The sequence below is a fragment of the Adiantum capillus-veneris genome, chromosome 20 (genome assembly GCF_014529385.1).
Source record: "Adiantum capillus-veneris isolate H3 chromosome 20, ASM1452938v2, whole genome shotgun sequence".
In the NCBI taxonomy this organism is placed as follows: domain Eukaryota; kingdom Viridiplantae; phylum Streptophyta; class Polypodiopsida; order Polypodiales; family Pteridaceae; genus Adiantum; species Adiantum capillus-veneris.
Genome location: NC_140950.1, coordinates 5,356,322 through 5,378,752, shown reverse-complemented (window position 1 = coordinate 5,378,752; position 22,431 = coordinate 5,356,322). Strand labels below are relative to the sequence as shown.

The window sequence follows — 22,431 nt, the reverse complement described above, 5'->3', positions numbered from 1 at the left end:
ATGTACAAAGATAATTCTAAGATTGAATTGTTTTTGTATTAATTTTTGCATTTTTTCTAAAGCCAACTATCTTTTGAATATAAAAGTTTATTTATATCTTATTATATTAGTTAAAACAGCTACACACACGCACATACATGCTGAACAAACACGAGCAATTGCATTGCCTTTTCTTTTATACACACATAGCAATATGTTTTTCATTCCTAAGCTCTTGTTTGTCAAAATACGATCATCCTTTAAAGCGTCTCATTCGCCATGACATGGTTTTGAGTGGCAAATTGGGTCATGGCCTCACGTGTGTATACAAATGGGATCGGCATAACTAGTCCAAAATTTCATTGCATATTCAATACTAATATTACCAATGCAAACACAAGCACAAAAGGGATGAAGCGCCAGAGAGAAACGCCAGTTATATGGGATGACAAAAGCACGTATACTATCCTGCGACTCTTTTCACCCTAAAGATTGGGAAGATTTGGTCTTTGCTCTAAATCGGGAGATTAGAGGTAGCTTCAACCGGGAGCATACAAGAAACCGAATTGACACACTGAGGAAGCTGCACAAAAAAGAGCTTTGCAAACAAAACTCTACTGGCAATGTATTCAGCTGGAATTTATTTTTTCGGCGCACCAGAGGGCCCAAGGGGAGGTGCTTATCCCTTCCAAATATTAGCCATGAAACATGGTCGGCCGCACATGTCCCCCGAGTGTTTAAGTTTCCTATAAAAAGAAAATTGAGGCACAAAACGTTCTTGGCTTAATTCAAACAGATAGTTTGCTGCGCACTCTCCACGTTGTATGTCAAACATATTTGTACAAGCACCAAGTAAGCTTGTCCAAGTCACAAGTGTAGGTTGGAAAGGCATGATGCTTGTTAAACACATGGCCTCATTGAGTTGCCCTACCCTCCCAAGAAGGTCTATTATACAATCCCAATGAAACATGGCTAGTAGTGACCTGCTCCTGCTAAGATATTCCATCGACATTACAGCATCAAATGCATCTTCCACCAAACCCAAACCCGAATGATTACAACCAGACAAAAGGTTTAGAAGAGTTACCTCATCCGGTGAGACTCCCCACCGTTTCATCTCTTTGAAAAACCTGAGCACTTGTCTTCCCTTACCATGTCCTGCAAAAGCTCCAACCATGCAGTTGCATAACATCCGGCTGCAATTAGGAACACTGAAGAGACTACATGCCTTCTGTAAGTCGCCACACTCTGCATATGCACAAACTAGAATGCACAATTCTATCTCATTAACCTCCATACCTGAGTGTAGAACGCTAACATGTAGCTGCCTAACTCTTGCCAATGGGTAAGAACTAGGACACGCAGAAAGGCTGAAGGCTAAGGTCATGCTGCTTGGAATAAACCCTTGATTTTTCATGTCATATAAAAGCTGACAAGCCTGCGAACTATCATGCTGGCCAAGCAATGTTATGAAAGCATTCCACAGGTTATCATCTCTCTCGTGGCTTCTATGGAATACATGCTCTGCTGACCGCAAATGTCCATGCCTGCCGTAACTAGTCATAACTGCTGTCGCAACCACAAGGTCCAAGTCGAAGCCCTTGCAAATGATTTCAGTATGCATTCTCCAACAATCGAAAAGTTGACCCCTTTGAGCCGATGCAGGAAGAACACTCGCAAAAGTAATGGCATCAGGACACATTCTCTCTAATTGCATCTGACTAAACAAAATCAATGCCTTCTCATGATAGCCACTTTGTGCATATGCAGCAATCAAAGTATTCCAAGACAGGGTATTCCTCAAATGCATTCCGTCAAACACCATTTGTGCTAGACATAATAGCTTGCACTTGCTGTACATGTCAATGAGGACATTGCATATAACAACATCAAGCTTGAACTTGGTCCACGACACATGCATATGAACTTTTTTCCCTTCAAATGCAGACAGAGAGCATGCGCAAACATGAAGAACGTTGACAAAGGTGAACTTATCAGGGCCTACACCTTGCTGCAGCATATCATTGAAGAGTTGAATGCCTTTACCGCTTTTGCCACTATCTGCAAACATGTGTATCATTGTGTTCCAAGCAATGTTGCTCTTTTCAGTTAGTGAACTAAATAATTGGTTTGACTCTTCTGTCAAGCCAAACTTACCGTACATAGTTGCCAGCGCTGTGGACATGGCAGTATTCGAGACAATGTTCCTAGAATTGATTTGTGCATGTACCCTTCTGCCTGTTGTCACAAGATCATTAGTATTGCAAGCAGAGAGTACACACAGAAAAGTTACCTCATTAGGCAGAATCCCCATCTCTTGCATCTGCTTGTAAATGTAAACCACTTCTTCTGTACAACCAAGTTGGCAATACACTGTTAGCATCCCTGTCCACAAAACAACACAAGGCACATGCACCTGATGAAAAACATTGCTGGCATTCTCTATGCTACCACATTTACCGTACATACTTACAAAAGCAGCTGATAGTGAAACATTTGATTCAAGGCCTCTGTTTAAAGCTTGTACGTGTAATGATTTGCCCATTGACAAATCTAACTCTCTAGCACAAGAAGAAGCTGCACTTACAAAGGTGACAATATTTGGTATTGCTGATTCTTGTTGCATTTGCAAGAACAGCTGAATGGGCAGCCTTGCATTCCCATGTTGAACACATGCAGCAATCATAGCATTCCAGGTAACAACACTCTTTTCAAGGATCTTATCGAACAGGGTCCATGCCTCATGAAAATTATCGCATCTGCTGTACATGCTCAGCAATGCAGTTCCTGCGGCTACATTCGTCTCGCAGGCCATACTCTTGACTAGAACATGCACTTGCTTGCCTCGGGGAAGGGCTTCTTTAGTCTTGCAAGAAGAGAGGAGGATAAGAAAGATGGGAATACTGGGAAGAGCATTACAGTGGAGCGACTGTTGAAAAAACTGAACCACTGTTCTCTCATCTCTCTTCTGTTCAAATTGCAGGCTAATCATAAAGGTCCACATGGAAGCACTCCTGTCACCCATGTTATCAAAGCAGTAGTATGCATCACTACAGGAATCACATCTGCCATACATGTGTGCAAGGCCATCACGTAAAGAAGAGCTGTTATCCAGCCCAGAAACGACTATATGATGATGAAGCAGCATACCTGTGGAGACATTTCGCGCAAGTGCACATGATTCCAACTGGAAACTCAGAAGTGAGTCCTCTTGCGAATGGATGCACAATGCGGAGGAGGGATACTCTTGGGAACGCATGCGCAATCTGGAGGAAGAGGTGCAAGCCGCAATATGAGGTGTGTATGAGGGGGCTTCCGCGTGGTGTCCAGGCAGGGGGAAGATATCTCTTAGCACATCGAGCTCATTCTCCTCAGCCACATCAAGGTGGGCGCCAACAGATGTCTGTCGTCGACAAGGAAGCTGCTCTTCTGGAAGCATTCTGCCGGGGCGACGTAGCCTGCCTGCTGTCATGCCACACAGCGTTGCTCTCCATGTCAGCAGACACTAGGAGATGCAGAGAGAGAGAGAGAGAGAGAGAGATGTAAAGCCCACATGAGGCCCTTCGTTTGGCCATTCCTTCTTAGAAAAGTGTAACAAACGGATGCTAACTTTTCGCCATTTTGTGCACATGCATCCGTCCGATCAAAGAAAACCACTTGTTCCGTTCAGTCACGTTTTGTACGCACATGTGGTCGTCCGTTCACGTCTGTTCGTTGTTGGAGTTGACGTGCAAACCAACAAACCACGCATTACCAACATCACAAAGATAGCCTTTTCCAACAAAACATGCCTAATAACATTGCACTGAATGCATGAAAAAACACATGACAAAAAAAGATTTCAATGTTTGACAACCACATAAACAAGAGATTGATAGCCATAAAATAAGTTGTTCTAAGTAGATCAAAATGGATCATTGAATGTGATACATAAGCGCGTAGCATTGCTACTCATTGGCAGCCATAATGCAAATGCTTGAGAACCATAATGAAAACCCTGTAGCAGTACATAAATAGAGGTGTTGCTCATTGTAGCCATAAAGCAATTCACGTGAAAAAATCTACAACCATGTAGGACATGACTCAATCCTCAAAGTCCGAATCATCATCAAACCCTGCAAAACACAACTTCACAAAATTAGAAATAAGCTTTGTGGTTACATATTCAAAACCTTGATTGAAACAAAAGACAAGATCACTTTGAAAACTAAGAATAACTACTAAATCCACAACCTGCTACACCTAGACCTGCTGCGTTTTGAACCCTCAAGCTGCTATGGCGGAATAAGGTTTCCCTTATCTGCAAGACCATCTCACGATGAGCAGGATTACCGCCATCATTAGGAAGTGGCTCTTGGAAGTTGGGATGTGGATCTCGCTGATCATGAGGCTCCGTCTCGCCTCGGATTTACACAAAGTTGTGCAAGAAACAACATGCTCCTATCATAGTCGACGCGAAAGCAAGATTGACATTGAGATCTCGCAAAATCCGCCACCTATTCTTCAAAAGACCAAAGGCATTGTCCACTTTTGCTCTCCCCTTTGAGACTTTCCTGTCAAAATCTCACTTTTCACGTAAAAATCGCCCTGCCTTCATTGATATGGCTTTACCAAGAATATCCTCGCTTTGTAGGTTGAGTCTGCACTCAAATAAGCTTGTACTATCGCTCCTTGAATGTACAATAGTGGATGATCAAGTGCTTCTCCTCGTTTGAACTGACCATACAAGTCGCATTCTTTGAAGTGAGAAGAATCATGCACCGCTCCTGCAGCCCTACAAACTGCACTCCAAAAAGTTGTTAGAGTCGACAATACCCTGTAGGAGGATGCTGGGAAAACCATGCATGTTGATGTATTGTGTTGGATAGAACTCTCGTGCTGGCTTTCTTTGCAGACGGATGTGAGTCTCATCAAGTGCCCCAACAATATGCGGCAAACGAGAGATAGCTTCAAATCTTGTCATTATCTGCTCAAGAAGTTCTCCACGCGGCACTCTAATGCCGACCATGTGGAAGAAGTCATTTTTTCGTTCCCAAGGTTGTGTCTTCCTTGGTTTCACTTAATCATGTAAATCTATCCTCCATTTTAGTGATTAACTTTTCCTGCTTTACTCTTTTATTTATTTATTCTTAATAATTGCATTTTGCTGACCTTATGAAGGTGATAAAACTTTGTAATTTTGAACAATAATCAAATATGAAACTGTCTTTGTAGGTGCTTATGGTTTCCATGAAACATGTCTTCTCAATGTAGCCTACTGAACGCGTCTTTGTCCATCCAAATCCAGGAAGGGTTGAGATTTGTACCTATTCATTGGGGAATCCTTTTTTATTCTTGAGCAACGATTCATAGGTGCCATCGAAAAAGACATTGGTGCAAACTTTGTTCTTAAATTAAAGGTGGTTTTTGTTGCGCTGAAGTTTTTCACCATTTTATTCTCCACATTTTCATGAGATATTCTGCAATTCTAAGTGTTAACATACGGGCATCGAATATGAATGTCAATCAACCATTCCTGCATTCCGATTACCTTGATATATTAACCTCATGGTCTGTATTGTCTAATGGCGGGTTGACTCATTTTTATTACTTGTAGTTGCAGACCATGAGGTTAATATTAAAGTTCAATATATTTAAAAAGCGCCACTGTCGTGGCCCTTTTTAAATGCTTCCACTCGTCGTCCTGGTCCAGCAATAGTCGATGGCACCACCATGCGCGCGTCAACACGTGACAAACAACCAGCTGTCGACATTTTGCACGCCTGTGCGCGCGCGCGCGCTTGCGAGAGCGAGAGAGAGAGAGAGAGAGAGAGAGAGAGAGAGAGAGAGAGAGAGAGAGAGAGAGAGAGAGAGAGAGAGAGAGAGAGAGAGAGAGGCTCCTCACGTTCTCCATCGTTGCTCTGTGTGAGAGAGAGGGAGAAAGAGAGCCTTCGACACAGGAACATGAGGGCGCGTATTGTGGAGAGAGAGAGAGAGAGAGGAGGAAAACAGTTTGGGGGGCGGTTAAGTTTTCCCCGGCCTTCTATTTTTGCAAAATATAGAAACTTCTCTCCCCTTTCAATTTTGCAAACTCAAACGGATTTCTCAGCTGAGGATTACCTCAGATTCCACATAAACTCTACTCCATGATGTGGCTGCACTATTACCTTGATTGTGTAAAAGCGATTTTTGAAATGTTGTAAGGAGAGAGCAATGCCACCTGGCAGCAATAGATTGGCTTCTATTGAAGGTGGAAAATGCAACTCAAACTTGGGAATAAAAAGCAGCGAAAATTGAAGCGCAACATTGTAGCAAAAAGCAGCGAAAACATCCAGCCAGGTAATATGTGTTTTATATATATATATATATATATATATATATATATATATATATATATATATATATATATATATATATATATATATATATATATATATATATATATAGAGAGAGAGAGAGAGAGAGAGAGAAATGAAAAGAAATGAAATGTAATATTAACGTGTTCAAAAGGCCAAAATGACCTATGAGACCAAAAGGTTACATGTGGTGATTCTAATACCAGGTATGGGTACAAAAAGTACAAAGAACTGAAAAGAAAATAGTGGGTAGGGTGGGGTGAAAGCTGATACAAAGGGAAGACAAAGGGTGAGTTGATACAATGGAGCTCTTTGACAGTTGAGGCATCATCAGTATCCGGGACGGCTCCTATGTCGCGCCAGTATGGTATGGATCCTCTTTCGCAATCTGCGTCGATATCGAGAGGGCCCTCTCATCCGTGGGCGACGAGACCGCCCCAACTCTATCGCCCAGTCAAGCAGTATGCCTCTGGTGCCTCTGGTGTTGTTATGCTATGGGGACTGCTCGAACTCCTCTGTATGTGACTGAAAGAAATATGTGATCTTCCGCTGTCGCTGGATCTCTCTCATCGTGCCCCTCTTCAAGAGGTCCTGGTAGTATAATCCGAGGCATCTCTGATCCTGGTATCTCATGACTCTAGAAAGTGGCTCAAAACGGGCCCAAAACCCTCTCTGAATAGACAGTGAAAGTGGCCTCGTATCTCATAGTATACTGGGCAGTGACATATGTATGTAGCTCTGTCTCTGGCTCTATTTGGCACACCTAAAAAATCCTGGACTCAGCGGGTACTCCTCTAAATCTGCATGTCTCGATCTCTAACTGATGTGAGGATGTCCGTATCTGACCAATAGCACATCGTATCCCGTGAGATAGATGAGTATCCATGTATCCTGGTTTGATCACAAAACCATCCTCCAGGAGTTGGAGAAGATGCTCTCTATAGAAATTCATCTTCGTACCTAGCTCATGAGTAAGTTGTATCCATGTCCTCTTCGTATCCAACTGAATCAAGTCCTATCTAATGAGCCTGGTAATCTCTGCCCTTGTGAGGGGGATGGAGGGTGCATTTAGAGAGTACTGAAATGGGGGTAGCCGGTCCATACTAAAGCCATGTAACTAAAACCAAGATGCCATCTCTACATACCAACATGATCTATCTCCCTGCAATGCTAGCTGTCGTGAAGACTCTAGTGCTAATCGAGCATATTTGTCTCTAGGGAGATCCCAAGTGCTATGCATAAATGAAATTGATCGAGTGAGTGCTTCCACTACCAATGGAGGAGCAGCGAGCTCCGCCCTAACAATGTCATGTGGTATTGAGGCCTTGGCCCTAATAGAGAGAGAGAGAGAGAGAGAGAGAGAGAGAGAGAGAGAGAGAGAGAGAGAGAGAGAGAGAGAGAGAGAGAGAGAGAGAGAGAGAGAGAGAGAGAGAGAGAGAGTCTAGATTGACAAAGGATGATGGAGACGTCAATCGACATGTTGGCAAAAGTTGTTGAAGATAAGATGATGGAGATCGTAGTAGACATGATCGACATGTTGATGGGAATCGCGATAGACATAACAAAAATGAAAGCAGAAGTGAATGCGATAGCCAACCCTGCTAGTCCCCCAAAGAGTGTGACTTTGTGTCTATGTGTGAGCCTTTCGATTGACACATGATGATGGAGTCGTTGTCAATCAACATTCTAGCAAAAGTCACAAAAGAGAAGATGATGGAGTTCATAGCAGAGATTATTGACACGTTGATGGGAATCGTGATAGACATGGCCAACATGAAAGCAGAAGTGAATGTTGCAACCAATCGCTGCATTGATGGGAACCGCAATAGACATGGCGAACATGAAAGGAAAAGGGAATGGCAAATGTGACAACTGACATGATGGTGGAGTGATCGCAAATGAGATGAAGATGGACATCACTGTAGATATGAGTGACATGACAATGGTAATTGACATTTTGGAAGAAATCGAAGAAGATGTTATATTGGAGATCACAATAGACATGATGATGATCAGGATGGACATCATAGTAACACGACTGACATGATGATGGAAATCGCAATAGACAAAGTAGGCATGAGAGAACGCATGAAAGATGAAGAGACCATGATAGAGGAATATATATATCAAGGGATTTAGGGATGGCCACTAAAGGGATCTCAAAGAGCACGATGATTGCGTATGTGAATGCGAGAGTTGACAAGATGGCGGAGGTCTCAGATGACATGAAGATGAACATCACAGTAAACTTGAGGAACATGATGATGACAATCAACATGTTGGCAAAATTTGTAAAAGATATGATAATGGAGATTGCACCGGCAGACATGATGAGGATGATAATGGATATCGCAGTAGACATGAGAAACATGATGTTAGAGATGTAGAGAATAAGCGAGCCCATGCACTCATACACACACCTAAGAAGATCAATCATACGTTGCACTCACTTCTTTATCATTAAGATAGTAGAGAATAGACACTCTTCACTTAATAGTGGATTAGTTGGTAGATTTAAAGTTAGTCATAGTATGTGAATCACTTATGTTACTTGTATGACTGATTTAAGTGACCTTCAAGTATACACAATGGCTGAAGTAGAAATCTCTCCACTATAGCCTATATCTTTGTCAATCCATCACCGTCGCTTGTCGAATCGATCATAGTGTATCACATAGAATCCGTTCTTCATTTCTTCCCCTCAAGCTGAGAATGATATTGTATATCATGCAAACCTAAGGCTTCTCGAAAGTATGCAAACTTCTCTCTTTTAACTGCCTTTGTAAAGATATCTGCAACTTGACTATCCGTCTTCACATAAACCAAGCCAATCTCACCATCAATCAGCTTCTCACGTACATAATGATAATGTAACATTTAATGGCCTAAAAACTTGTGTGTAGCGGAAATTAGCATGAACATAGTGGGCACTTCATTAGAATAGATTCCTAATGAGAATTACAAAAGTGCTTGGGTGGAGAGTGAAGGAGTACGAGTGGAAGTGCGACGCGAGAGAGAGTGCGAGAAGAAGAGCACTACGATATGGTGAACTCGCTCTACTGTAATGTGTAGAGCATAGTGAGTTCTTATTAGGTTTTTACAAAAGAATATGTGTACATACCTGGCGGCCCCACCACTTACCTGGGCGACCACATTGGCTTTATACCCCAACAACCTCCCACTTAAAGTCCAATGTGGTACTTTAAGTGTGAGAGAAGCTACTATACAAGCTAATATACAAGAGATGTAGAGAAGTGATGTACTACCCTACACCTAACTGCTTGCGAAAATGCGCAAAGCTCTTTGAGGGAAGTCCTTTTGTAAGTAGATCAGCAGCATTTTCTATGGTGTGAACTTTGACAAGCTGAATTTGCTTATCCTCGAGCATTTCCCTGATGAAATGATACTTCACATCCACATGCTTTGTCTTTGAGTGATAAACCGGATTACGAGCCAATTGTATAGCACTCTGACTATCACAATATAACACAGGCATTTCTTCTTTGATTCCCAAATCTGTTACTAGTTGATTAAGCCAAATTGATTCTTTTCATGTCTCTGATGCTACAACATATTCAGCCTCTGTAGTAGACTGAGTAACACAATCTTGTAATCTAGAACACCATGATACTGCTCCACCAGCCAATGTAAAGACATACCCTGACGTAGACCTTCGGTTGTCTAAGTCACGTGCATAATCTGAGTCTGTAAAACCCTTTACACTTAGCTCCTGAATCCCATAGCATATACACATAGTCTTTGTAGCTTTCAGGTATCTCAATATTCCTTTCACTGCCTCCCAATGTTTCTTGCCTGGGTTTGACATGTATCGACTTACTACTCCCACTGCAAATGCAATGTCTGGGCGAGTAGCAATCATTGCATACATCAAACTACCCATTGCAGACACATATGGAATCTTATCCATTTCAGCCTATTCTCCCTCATACACAGGACAATCTTGTTTGCTAAGTTTTACATATGGTGGCAATGCAACACTCAATGCCTTTCCCTTCTCCATATTGAAACGTTGCAAAACCTTGTCAATATACTCTGTTTGAGATAACCAAATCAACTTCTTTGATCTATCTCTCTCAATGCGCCTACCAAGTATATGACTTGCCTCACCCATGTCTTTCATGTCAAACGATTTTTCCATCTTTGACTTCAAAGCTGAAATTTCTTCCAAGTGCTTGCCGGCAATCAACATGTCATCCACATACAAAATAAGGATCAGCCAACTACCATCCTTAGCCTTCTTTGTATATAGACAGTGATCGAACTCACTACGTTTGTAGCCTTGAGAAAGCATAAACTTGTGGAATTTATGGTACCATGCCCTCGGTGATTGTTTTAAGCCATAAAGACTCTTTAACAACTGGCATACCAAATCTTCCTTGCCTTTCTCAACAAACCCTTCTGGCTTCTGCATGTAAATTTCCACATCTAAATCACCATGCAAGAACGCTGTCTTGACATCCATTTGGTGCAACACCAAATCTAATATGGCAACCAATGCAAGAAAGCATCTCAATGTAGTCATCTTGACCACCGGAGAGAAGACTTCATCAAAGTCAATGCCTTGTTCTTGATTAAAGCCCTTGGCAACAAGCCTTGCTTTGTACTTTGGCTGACTATCATGAGTGGTGATCTTATACCTATAAACCCATTTACAAGGTAGAGCCTTTTTGCCCTGTGGTAATTTAACTAGCTTCCATGTCTGGTTTTTATGTAGAGCTGTCATCTCTGACTGCATGGCCAATTGCCAATTCCCAGAGTCCTTCATTTGCACTGCTTCCTTGTAACATGAAGGCTCATTGCAATCAGTCAGCATGACATAGTTCATAGATGGAACAAACCGATCAGGAGGTCGCGTGATACGTCCAGATCTACGCAAAATAGGTGGCTCAGGCTCAACCACAACCTGTGGTTCCAATCTATCCTGTCCTGGCTCCTCTTGAGCCCTGACATTTGGTCTTGCACGTGCAGGTCCATCTTCTTGGAAGACAACTCTTCTAATCTCCTCAACCCTCTCTGGTTTAGAATGATATTTGGATTCATTAAAGTGAACATCATTTAGAACGATATTTGGATTCATTAAAGTGAACATCATTGCTGTGGATAACCTTTCTGGATTTGGGATCCCAAAGTCTGTACCCCATCTCACCAGAATTACCATAGCCTAGAAAGATGCACTTTCTACTCTTTGGCTCAAGTTTGTTCCTAAATTCCTTTGGAACGTGAGTATATGCCTCACAGCCAAAGACTCTGAGATGCTTGTATGAGGGCATTTTGCCTGACCATACCATCTCTGGCACTGAATCCTTCTGCAAAACCTTGCTAGGAGATCTATTTATAAGATGAACAACTGTTGATACAGCTTCAGCCCAAAACCCATTTGGCAGCTGTGCATTAGACAACGTACTTCTGACCTTCTCTTGTATGGTCCTATTCATCCTCTCAGCAACACCATTTTGAGGAGGATTGTAAGGAGCAGTAAGTTCATGTTTTATACCTTTTGACTCACAAAAGTCCTGAAAGGCCTTTGAAACATACTCTCCACCATTGTCAGTGCGTAAGCATTTAAGCTTCTTGCCACTCTGATTCTCCACAAGTGTCACAAATGTTTTGAAAACACTGAACGCTTCATCCTTGTGCTTGAGAAAGTAAACCCATACTTTCCTCGAGTAATCATCTATAAATGTCATAAAGTAAGAAGCTCCCCCTAGAGATAGGTTAGGCATAGGTCCACACAAATCACTATGAACAAGTGCCAATTGTGTATCTCTTCTACTGCTTCTATGCTTATGTGGCTGCTGTGTTTGCTTACCATACAGATAATGTTCACAGAATTCAAAATTATTAAATGAAAAGCCAGGCAAATAACCAGAATGAGACAAGATTTCCATTCCCTTCTTGGAGATATGTCCTAACCGGCTATGCCACAAAGAAACATTCGGCTGCTCGGTTACATTGATTACCTTTTTAGAGACATTTGATACATAAATCATGTAAAGTCCTCCAGACTTTACTCCATGTGCTACTGTCATAGAACCCTTGGATATCTTCCACATGTTTTGTCCAAAAGTGGTGATGTAGCCAGTATCATCAAGTAAACATGTGCTGATCAAGCTCTTTGTAATTGCGGGAACATGTCTCACATTCTTCAGCGTGAAAGAAGAGCCATTCTGAAACTTCAATCGAACATCTCCAACACCTAAGATCTCACATGTCTGCCCATTGCCTAGCCGAACATGATCTTTAGTGGTCACATAAGAGATAAACCACTCCTTGTTTGGAGACACATGAAGTGATGCCCCTGAGTCTATAATCTAGTCACTCAGTGCATTTCCATCAGATGTTGTAAGAAGAGTTGAGTCCATTGTATTCTTCAAGAAGTAGATGTCTCCTGACACTAGACTGTCATCCTCTGCAACAATGTTTGTCACATTTATTTCTTGAATCTTCACTGAGGACTTGTTCTTCTCACCATGGTCTTCAGCTTTCACTTTGCCTTTTTCTGCTTTCCATTCTCTGCAGTCTCTTTTCGTGTGACCCTTCTTGCCACAATGGTAGCATTCTATGTCACTCTTGCCTTTAGCACTGCGGGACTTGCTACGAGATTGATTCCTCTTTCCACCTTTGTACTTCTTTGGTCCTTCCCCTGACAACTAAGGCTGTTCCTTTGCCTTTGTCCATTGTCTTTCTATTGGTTTCTTCAGTAAGCAGACTGCCTTCTACACCTGCTATGGTCAAACCATCTGGAGGTGTAGAATTACTCAAAGCTGTGCGAAAAGTGTCCCAACTTTCTGGCAATGTGATCAACACGAACATAGCTCTAACAGGTTCATCAAACTTGACACCTTGAGCTGACAACTAATTGTAGATGGTGTTGAATTCATTCAGATGATTGGACATAGGTGTCCCTTCTTTCATCTTCAAGTCAACAAGCTTCTTAAGCCAGTATACCTGTGAAGCTGCACTCTGCTTCTCATAAAGATCACTCAACTTTGTCCATGCTTCATAAGCCGACATCTCATCTGCTACATTGAAGTAAACGCTTTCTGCCAAAGTCAGCATAATGGTAGTGCCAATTCATCCATTTCACTCCATTCATCTTCGTCCATATCTTGTGTTTTTATCCCCTTGAGCTTTATAGGTTTTATCTGCTTCTTTTGTACCAACACGTGTCAAATCTGCTTCTTCCACAATGGGAAATTGGTTCCATCCAGCTTCTTGATATTGTAAAGAGCAGTGTCCTGTGATCCAGCCATAGCTACGCTTCACAGTAGTTTACTTTCCTGGGAAAAATTCGGCAGAGTTTCCCCTGTAAACTGACCTCTGAACCAATATCAACCTGTCAAATGAACCAAGAAAGCTTCAGATTCTGCAAAAATTTTGGCAGAGTCTCCTTTGTAAAATGGCTCTGGTGTACTAAAAAACAGACCAAAAACAGCTCAAAAATCCACTATCTCTCTGACATTGTAAGTTGTGGGTAAACCTGTCCTGCACCTGTACTGTCTCTCACTATCCTGTCATTGTCCTGTAAGCATAGACTTCGACAATGCCTCAACGACAGTAAAGCAAAGATGCAATCCCAACTGTCTAACTCACAATCAATACATCCTAGCTGCCTATCTAAGGGTGCTCGAGGGATCGCTCCAAGACCTATATCACCGAAAGGATCTCAACATTCGAGAATCCCCCAGCTCAATAAAACCTCACTCGACCCTCAACAAAGGTTGCAGTAAATCTGACAATACATAGACTTCCCACAAAGTCATACATCCACAAATTTCCCACTATATGCTGCAACCGCTGCGACGGTTGTTTGCTGCGTGACTCACAGCCATCAAACCCTCAACAGACATACATCATCTCTGACAATACATCCCATGTGGAAGTACCTGCAATGTCAGGATGAAATCTGGAATATCAAGCAGCAAACACAAGCTACCTGATGAACTAGTGGATGTCGCCTCCAGTCTGTGTGTAGATGCGCCCGTGTCGTATGTGACACGCCTCCAAGAACTATGAGCCGTCCTTCGATGTGTAGACAACCACAAATCAACCCTCTGGGAGTGCCGATATCCTCAGCACCTACAGTCGTAGGCCGAAACCTTAAATTTGTAGAGTCGAATCTGCACCCGCCGGTACCACGTAGTCAAACATGGCTTGCGCAGAACTTTGTCGAAGCCGAACGGTGGCCGAGATGACCTCATAATGAAATTTAGATGACCACAAGATTTGGGACCGTGTCTTCGCCTGTCGAATCTCACTCCAATCTGAGCAGGTGACTCTAGTTGCCTGCAAATGCTGCCCCGAGCCTCGATCTGAGCTCTGATACCAGTTGAAGGAGTACGAGCGGAAGTGCGACGCGAGAGAGAGTGCGAGAAGAAGAGCACGACGATATGGTGAACTCGCTCTATTGTAATGTGTATAGCATAGTGAGTTCTTATTAGGTTTTTACAAAAGAATATGTGTACATACCGGCGACCCGCCCACTTACCTGGGCGACCAGATTGGCTTTATACCCCAACAGAGAGAGCAACAAAAAGCATAACACCTAGTTAGATAGCATGAATAATACTTTCAAAAGAGAGACAAATTAAGCTATTGACAACAGTTGAGGACCAGATTTACATGGAGCCGGTCCCCCCTCCAAAATGCTTTGTATTATGGTTTCTCCCATCAAGAGAGACATTGTACAATACAATTATTTGTGTTCCTTCAAGACTAGCTAGTGCAATGAAGATGAAAGCTTCATGCACTAAGCAAAACACTTATCAAACACAACATCAATTCTCTCCGGTCTCAGACCCAAGACCTCACACACCTTCGAAGATGGTGAGAGCTAGCGGGGTATGAGAGTAGATTGAGAGGAAGAAGGAGTATTCTTACGAGAAAGATGTACATCTCCTCACATAATCACTCATATTAGCATAGCTTAGCTTAGTAATTAGCATGGTAGAGGAGATGAGCATGCATTGAAGCTTGGCTCTTGGTTGGATTTGCATCACAAAGCCAAGAGTTGTTGGTGTAGGCCTCCCTTCTCACAAGCTTGGAGTAGGTGGTAAGCTTTCCATTAAAGCTTGAGAAGGAGAGAGAGTATTCTTTACTTCACACATGAGATTGTGTGTGTGTGTGTGTGTGTGTGTGTGTGTGTGTGTGTGATAATGCGTTGCAAAAATCAGCCCCCTCTCTCTCTTGGTCGACCCCTCTTGCTATTTGCTCATGCTACAGTCTCATTGGACCTCCCTAGAGCTAGCCAATGATAATTAAGCAGTATAAGTGATAGCCTTCTGACATGTGTCCCCCTTTCCCATTTTGTGAGAGCTTTATGTAATTAATAAAATGCAACTAAACTCTCATTGGACCCCTTTGCCTCCTGGCCAATAGGAATCAGGCAAGCCATTGGGTTGTTGAATGCTCATTGGTCCCCTTGGGAGACTGTCCAATAGTCTTCTAGAGAGATTAATTCTCATTGATTCTTTCATTAAGTGTTTTTAATTTAATTAAACTAGATTGACTCTAGCCTAATTCTCATTGGTCCACCTCCAAGGCCATCCAATAGGAATTGGGTACACCTTGTGGGCATCTGGGCTAGGGAGCTCACTTGTGTCCCTCATTCCCTTTGTGTAAAGGGAGCTTGTGTGTGTGTGTGTGTGTGTGTGTGTGTGTGTGTGTGTGTGAGTTTCTCTCTCATCTCCTACTCCCAAGGCTCGCCCCCTCCTATGTAGGGATTGATAAAGACTTTTGGGACACACACAAAGCATCCAATTACCCCCATGCTTGACCTTTGGACACAACCTTTGAAATTTGGAACCTTAGCATTTTGGAAGTCTTAATGGGCTGAACCTTAGGTTTTTTTAAGCCCATTGTTGCACATGGATCTTTTGCATATGCCCCCCCCTTTGGATCCCTATTTTCCCTCCTTTGGATTCCTACTGTGGCTGGTCTGCTAGCTTAACCAATATTCTAGCTTTTTCTCCCCTGGTACTTCCCCATATTAAATGATCGGTTTAACATGAGAAAATCATTTAGGAGAATTAGATATTGATTATTATGACATTACCTCTCTCTTGAAATCATAGTCGTCCTCGACTATGGTGTAGAGAAGATAAAGCATATTCATGAGTCCTTTTCTTAGTGGGTAGAGGATCCCTATGTTACCCTACGACATCATTCCACAATGGATGACTAGTCCATTTGGCGCTTGAGAGCCTGAGGTTGCCGCAAGCATGTATGCACATTAGTCCTATCAATCTTCCTTAGTGGAGTGACAAGCTCTACTTGGTGTTTGGGAGACGTCGTCTCCACAAACTTGATCTAAGCATGCATACTACTTCATTTTTGTGCACAATAAAGAAAAAGAGAGTCTTATAAGACAAAAGCTTTGTTCATTTTTTACATTTTGTACATTTGCTTACTCTTGGGAAGCATTACTCTTTTGTACATTTGCTTACTCTTGGGAAGCATTGTAAGCATTGACAAGGTTTAGGTTATCCTTTGATTGTATGCCTTGCATCCATCTAGCATCTTCAAAAGGATAATTCTTAAACTTAATAAGATATCCTCGGATAGTCTTACTGCCTCTTAGTACCTTGTCTTCATGTCGGAGAATGGACTCGAGCTGCAACACCTCTTCTTGGTCCTCGATCTCCGGTGGGTCTTCAGTAGTTGGTTCTTAAGGTGTCTCTCATTTGTAAGGCTTTAATAGGCTCACATGGAAAGCATTGTGTATGAGCTAGTGATTGAGCAACTTGAGTTGATAGGCCATCTCATTGATTGGCCTAAGAATTTGGAAGGGACCATAGTACCTTTTTGCTAGTTTAGCATAGTACTTTTGGTGTCCCGTAGGATTCTTGACCGTCGTGAGCCTTAATCGAGCCTTGGGAAACTTTAACAAGACCCAATCGTTTTCTGTAAAGGCTTGGGATCTTTTGTGCTTGTCAGCAGCAGCCTTTCGCCTTTCTTATGAGATAGAGATAGCATCCTAAATCTTTTGAAAAGATTCTTGTAGGTCTCGGCTATACTCATCTGCAGCAAAGATCTTCCCATGTACCTTAAGTAGCAAGGGACTTTTTGATCTTCCCTCAATTACCTCGAAAGGTGCTTTTCCTGTGGAAGTATGTACAGTGTTATTGTAAGCATACTCCACTAAGGGTAAGTACTTCTCCCATTGGGATCTTTAATCTACTTCCGTTACATAGGCTTTTAGTAGATCGAGAATTGTTAGGTTAGCTATTCACTTTGGCCATCCGTTTGTGGATGATAGGCCGAAGAGAAGTTTAGCCTTGTCCCTAAATTCTCAAAGAGACCCTTCCAGAAATTACTGGTCATTCTCTATCCGACACTATGGACATTGGCAAGCCATGGATGGTACTTGAAAATTTGTGAAATGAAGAGGGTTGCCATTTGATGGGCTTTGATAGTCTTTTTGACACGTATAAACTGAGCTTGTTTACTGAATCTGTCTACTATCATCCATATTCCCGTATTCCCATGGATAGACTTACGCAATCCAAAGATAAAATTCATGGATATGCTCTCCCATGGTGAATTAGGGATTGGCAAGGGTTAAAGCAATCCAGGTTGCTTCCCTCTATCAAATTTTGTCTTTTGGTATACCACACATTTAGAGACATACTCTTGTATGTTCATTTTCATGGTAGGCCAATAGAAATATGTTTCAATTCCCTTTAGGGTAGATTGAATCCCTCTATGCCCCACATAAGGAGGAGCATGAGATTCATACATTACTTTCTCACGTAGTGAGTTAGTAACGCATAGTCTATTGCCATAGAGAAGATAATCATCTTGTAAAGTAAATGGTTCTTCTTTCTTCCCTAATGCAAGGGCTGAAATCGCATCTCTAAAATCGGGATCAATAGCATACTCATCTATCATTGAAGATAGATCATTATGAGTTTCTATGGAAACCTCATTCACTCTCGGCCGTCTTGAGAGTGCATCTGCTACTTGATTATGCTTGCCAGCAATGTGAGCAATATGAAAATGAAATTGTGAAAGGAAATTTGCCCACCTCATTTGTTTGTCGGAGAGCTTGGTCTGCGTCATGAAGTACTTAAGACTTTGTTGATCTGTTCGCAGAATGAAAGGAGTCCCCAATAAATAGTGCTTCCATGAGTCTAAGGCATGTAGAACTGCAAGGAGTTCTTTTTCGTATATGCCTAGAGCTTGCTCAACAGGGTCGAGCCTTCGGCTCTCATAGCCTATGGCGTGCCCTTCTTGGAGCAAAACAGCTCCAAGGCAATCACCACAAGCATCACATTGGACCTCAAATGTTTGAGAGATCCGGTAGTGTAAGCACAGGTTGAGAGATAAGCTTTTCAAAAGCATTGTTCTCCTTAGCAGACCATGTATACCTAACGCTTTCTTTGTTAGGTCATGTAATGGTCCCGCAATTTGTGAGAACTTTTCTATGAAGCGCCTATAGTATGCACACATACCTATAAAGCTTCTTAGTTCATGAAGATTCTTTGGTTTAGGCCATCCTTTTATTAGCTCTAATTTTGATGGATCCATTTGGATGCCATCTTGAGAGATAATGTGACCTAAATATTGAATCTCTTGCAAGAAAAATTCACTAAATATTACCTGGAGGTGTTGCTTGTGTTCGTCTAATGAATTAGAGTAGATGATAATATCATCAAAGAACACTCCAGTGAAGGTTCGATGAGGCCTGAACAGCTTCTCCATCAATCGGTTGAATGTGGCTGGTGCATTGGTCAAGGCAAAAGGCATGACAATGTATTTGTAAAGACCAAACGTGGTACGAAATGCGGTCTTTACAATGTCTTGATCAACTATCCTTATTTGATTATAGCCACTTTTTAGGTCAATCCTACTGAAGTAGGTTGATCCTTGTAGCTTATCAAATAGGTCTTCTACCCGTGGAACGGGAAACCTATTCTTGATAGTGATCCTATTTAGTGCTCTATAGTCGACACACATACGATATGTGCCATCTTTCTTTTGCACAAATAGCACATGCGAGAAAAATGGAGATGAGCTAGGCCTAACCATGCCCTTCTCAACTAACTCATGCACTTGCGCATAATCTCCTCTTGTTGAGCTTGAGAAACTCTATAAGGAGGTTTGTTAGGCGGTGAACTTCCTGTTAGAAGTTCAATTGCATGGTCATCATTACCTCGTTGAGGAGGTAGCTCACAAGGGATGTCGTCAATAAAAACATCTTGAAACCCCTTGAGAAAATTGGATAACTCTAATTCCTCTTGGTTGCTTTTATTTTCTTTTGCTAAAGCATTAGGTTCATTTTGAGAATCTTTAACAAAAATCATGTACACAGTCTCCTTTCAGGGAATTTAACATTGGCAGCCAGGTGATCAAACCATGGTGCCCCTAGGATTACATCCTCATGCTTGAGAGGAGAGATAAAGAAGTCCTCTTTGTCCACATAGCTTTGGACATGGAGCCTCAATTTCCCGATTAAGGGAGTGACTGAAGCTTCTTGCCCCTTGAAAGCACAGTCTACGGATAGAACATCTCCCATCTCGTAGGCTTGTATGCCTAGCGACATGGCAAAGAGAATAAAAGCATCATGTTCTCTTACCTTTCTCCAAGCATGGCATAGAGGAGATCCTTTCTGGTGAGTTTGGTGAGTCTCCTCCTCTTGGATTTCAACCAAGGTAGCTCTAGGAGGATCATGGTGGGTGTTCTTTTGGGCACAAGCGCGGTACGCATGTCCTTGTTCGCCGCACTTGAAACACCGGTTATCCTTGCGATAACGCTCAAGCTCTTCAGAAGAGAGTTTGTTTTTACCTTTGTAAACTCCCTTCTCTTTAGCTTTGTTGGAGCTGCCCTTAGGAGACTTTTGGACATTGTCCTTCCCCTTAGGCTCGTTGGAACCCTTGTTTTCCGTGGGCTTATTATTTCTTTTAGCCCCCGTTTAGAAATTGATTCGAGAGGCCACCATAGTATGGTGTATTACCGCCAATATGGTACGTGGCCTTTGGGAGTTGACATACTCCGCCATTTCTTTGGTTAAGCCCGCACAAAATTGTTGCTTTTGCTCTCCAAAATCCAACTTTTTGAAGACAGTGGCTTTGAGTTGTAGGTCCCAAAACTAGTCTACATATTTGTGGATGGATTCATACGGAGAGAGCTTTAACCTTTGCCATTCGTTGAGTACTTTGTCTTTGGCATCGGTGGCCAAAAACTGCTTCATAATGGAAGCTCTTAAAGCTTTCCATGTTCGTGGAGCTTCACCGTTGGCTTGTAGGCTAGACCACCATTGCCTGGCGGACTTTTGAAAGTGCATAGCTACATGGCGTAGCTTAGAGGACTCCGTGAAGCCCTCATCTCCAAATGCCGCATCAAATTGTTGGATAAAGGCCAAGACTTTGTCCGTAGCACCAAAGGTGCCATCATAGATAAGGAAAGAGATGCTCTTCCCTCCCTCTTTGAACTTCTTGAGCTTGGACGACCTCTTCCACGCGGCATAGGATTTCCTATGGCCTCTTCTTTTTTATGGTTCAAAGGTTGCACCATCACTTTCTTCAGAAGGTGAAGAATTTGAGGAAGGTGGAGAAGAGGGTGACCTCTTTCTCGCCTTTTTCTTGTCTTGATCTTCATCGTCTTCACCATCACTTTCATAAGAGGAAGAGGATGAAGAGGATGGAGAAGAGGGTGTCCTCTTTCTTGCCTTTTTCTTCTCTTGCTTTTTGTCATCCCTCTTTGAATTATGGTGTGGAGAAGGGTGCGATGGTCTTCTCCGTTTTGGAGGTGATGGAGAGCGTTTAGCCCGCCGTCTTCGTGGAGCCATCTCCGCCGAGGTGGCGGGAGACTCACTTCTTTCTCGTTCCTTCGGTGGAGGCTCTTGAGTTCTCCTTTGGGAAGGAGATGCATCATCAAGAGGTAAATTCTTGAGCCCTTCATATGGAGTCTCTTCTTCTTCCCAAATCGGAGAGAGGCCTCTTTTGGAAGTCTCACAAGGAGGCTTCCTAGGTGTTCTCTCGTGGTGGTGAGCTTGGAGAATCCCATGAGCACGGAGCTGCCGTTGCACTTCACTTTGGAGAGATGGATTGCCCATGGCTTGTTGAAGCCTAGAAGCAAGATAGTTAACAAGCATGGGGGCATCATTAGTAGCTTGCTCATTAGCAAAATCAAAGTTATTAACATTAATTTCACTCTCTTTACTATTGTCATCCATTCTAACAACTTTTAGGTGTAAACTTTTTAGGTGTACTTTGGCACTTCAAGCCCTAGTTGCTACTCCTCTTTACCCCTTTAGAAAAAGCACTCAAGCTATTGTACCCGTGGCTCGAATAACATTAATTGCAAGGAATAGAAGAGAGGGTCGTTCAACACCAAAACAGCATCGGCTCTTGTCAAGCTTCTAATAGCTCAATAGTGGTTAAGCCATAGGCAAGCCCCATAGGACTCCACTATTAAGACCCGGTGATGCCCCGTTAATTGCACGAAGGCAGGCGCATTGCAAGGCTGAAAAATCCCTATTCTACTTACTCAGAGGCAATTAATGATACCAACCATTTATAGCTAGCTTGAGGACCTCCCTTCTTGAGCAAGAAAAGAGAAACCTTATGCTCTGATACCAATGTAACATTTAATGGCCTAAAAACTTGTGTGTAGCGGAAATTAGCATGAACATAGTGGGCATTTCATTAGAATAGATTCCTAATGAGAATTACAAGAGTGCTTGGGTGGAGAGAGCAACAAAAAGCATAACACCTAGTTAGATAGCATGAACAATACTTTCAAAAGAGAGAAATTAAGCTATTGAAAACAATTGAGGACCGGATTTACATGGAGCCGGTCCCCTCTCCAAAAGGCTTTGTATTATGGTTTGTCCCATCTAGAGAGACATTGTACAATATAATTCTTTGTGTTCCTTCAAGACTAGCTAGTGCAATGGAGATGAAAGCTTCATGCACTAAGCAAAACACTTATCAAACATAACATCAATTCTCTCCGGTCTCAGACCCAAGACCTCACACACCTTCGAAGATGGTGAGAGCTAGCGGGGTATGAGAGTAGATTGAGAGGAATAAGGAGTATTCTTACGAGAAAGATGTACATCTCCTCACATAATCACTCATATTAGCATAGATTA

General features: G+C 42.3%; 1 protein-coding gene across 3 annotated transcripts; it reads right to left on the bottom strand.

Moving 5' to 3' along the window:
- Nucleotides 1-560: 560 nt before the first annotated feature.
- LOC147432031 (pentatricopeptide repeat-containing protein At3g63370, chloroplastic-like) lies at nt 561-3,541 on the bottom strand. Of its 3 annotated transcripts, none has more exons than XM_086491841.1 (2): nt 3,130-3,310; nt 561-3,044 (listed from the first exon to the last, which is right to left on the bottom strand). In XM_086491841.1, the coding sequence occupies exons 1-2, from the start codon at nt 3,156-3,158 to the stop codon at nt 659-661; spliced, it is 2,415 nt and encodes an 804-aa protein (XP_086347967.1). In that variant the 5' UTR covers nt 3,159-3,310; the 3' UTR covers nt 561-658. The 3 variants fall into 3 exon arrangements, with proteins under 3 accessions (XP_086347967.1, XP_086347968.1, XP_086347966.1); XM_086491842.1 differs by having other exon boundaries at nt 561-2,993; XM_086491840.1 differs by having other exon boundaries at nt 561-3,541.
- Between the last annotated feature and the right edge of the window lie 18,890 nt (nt 3,542-22,431).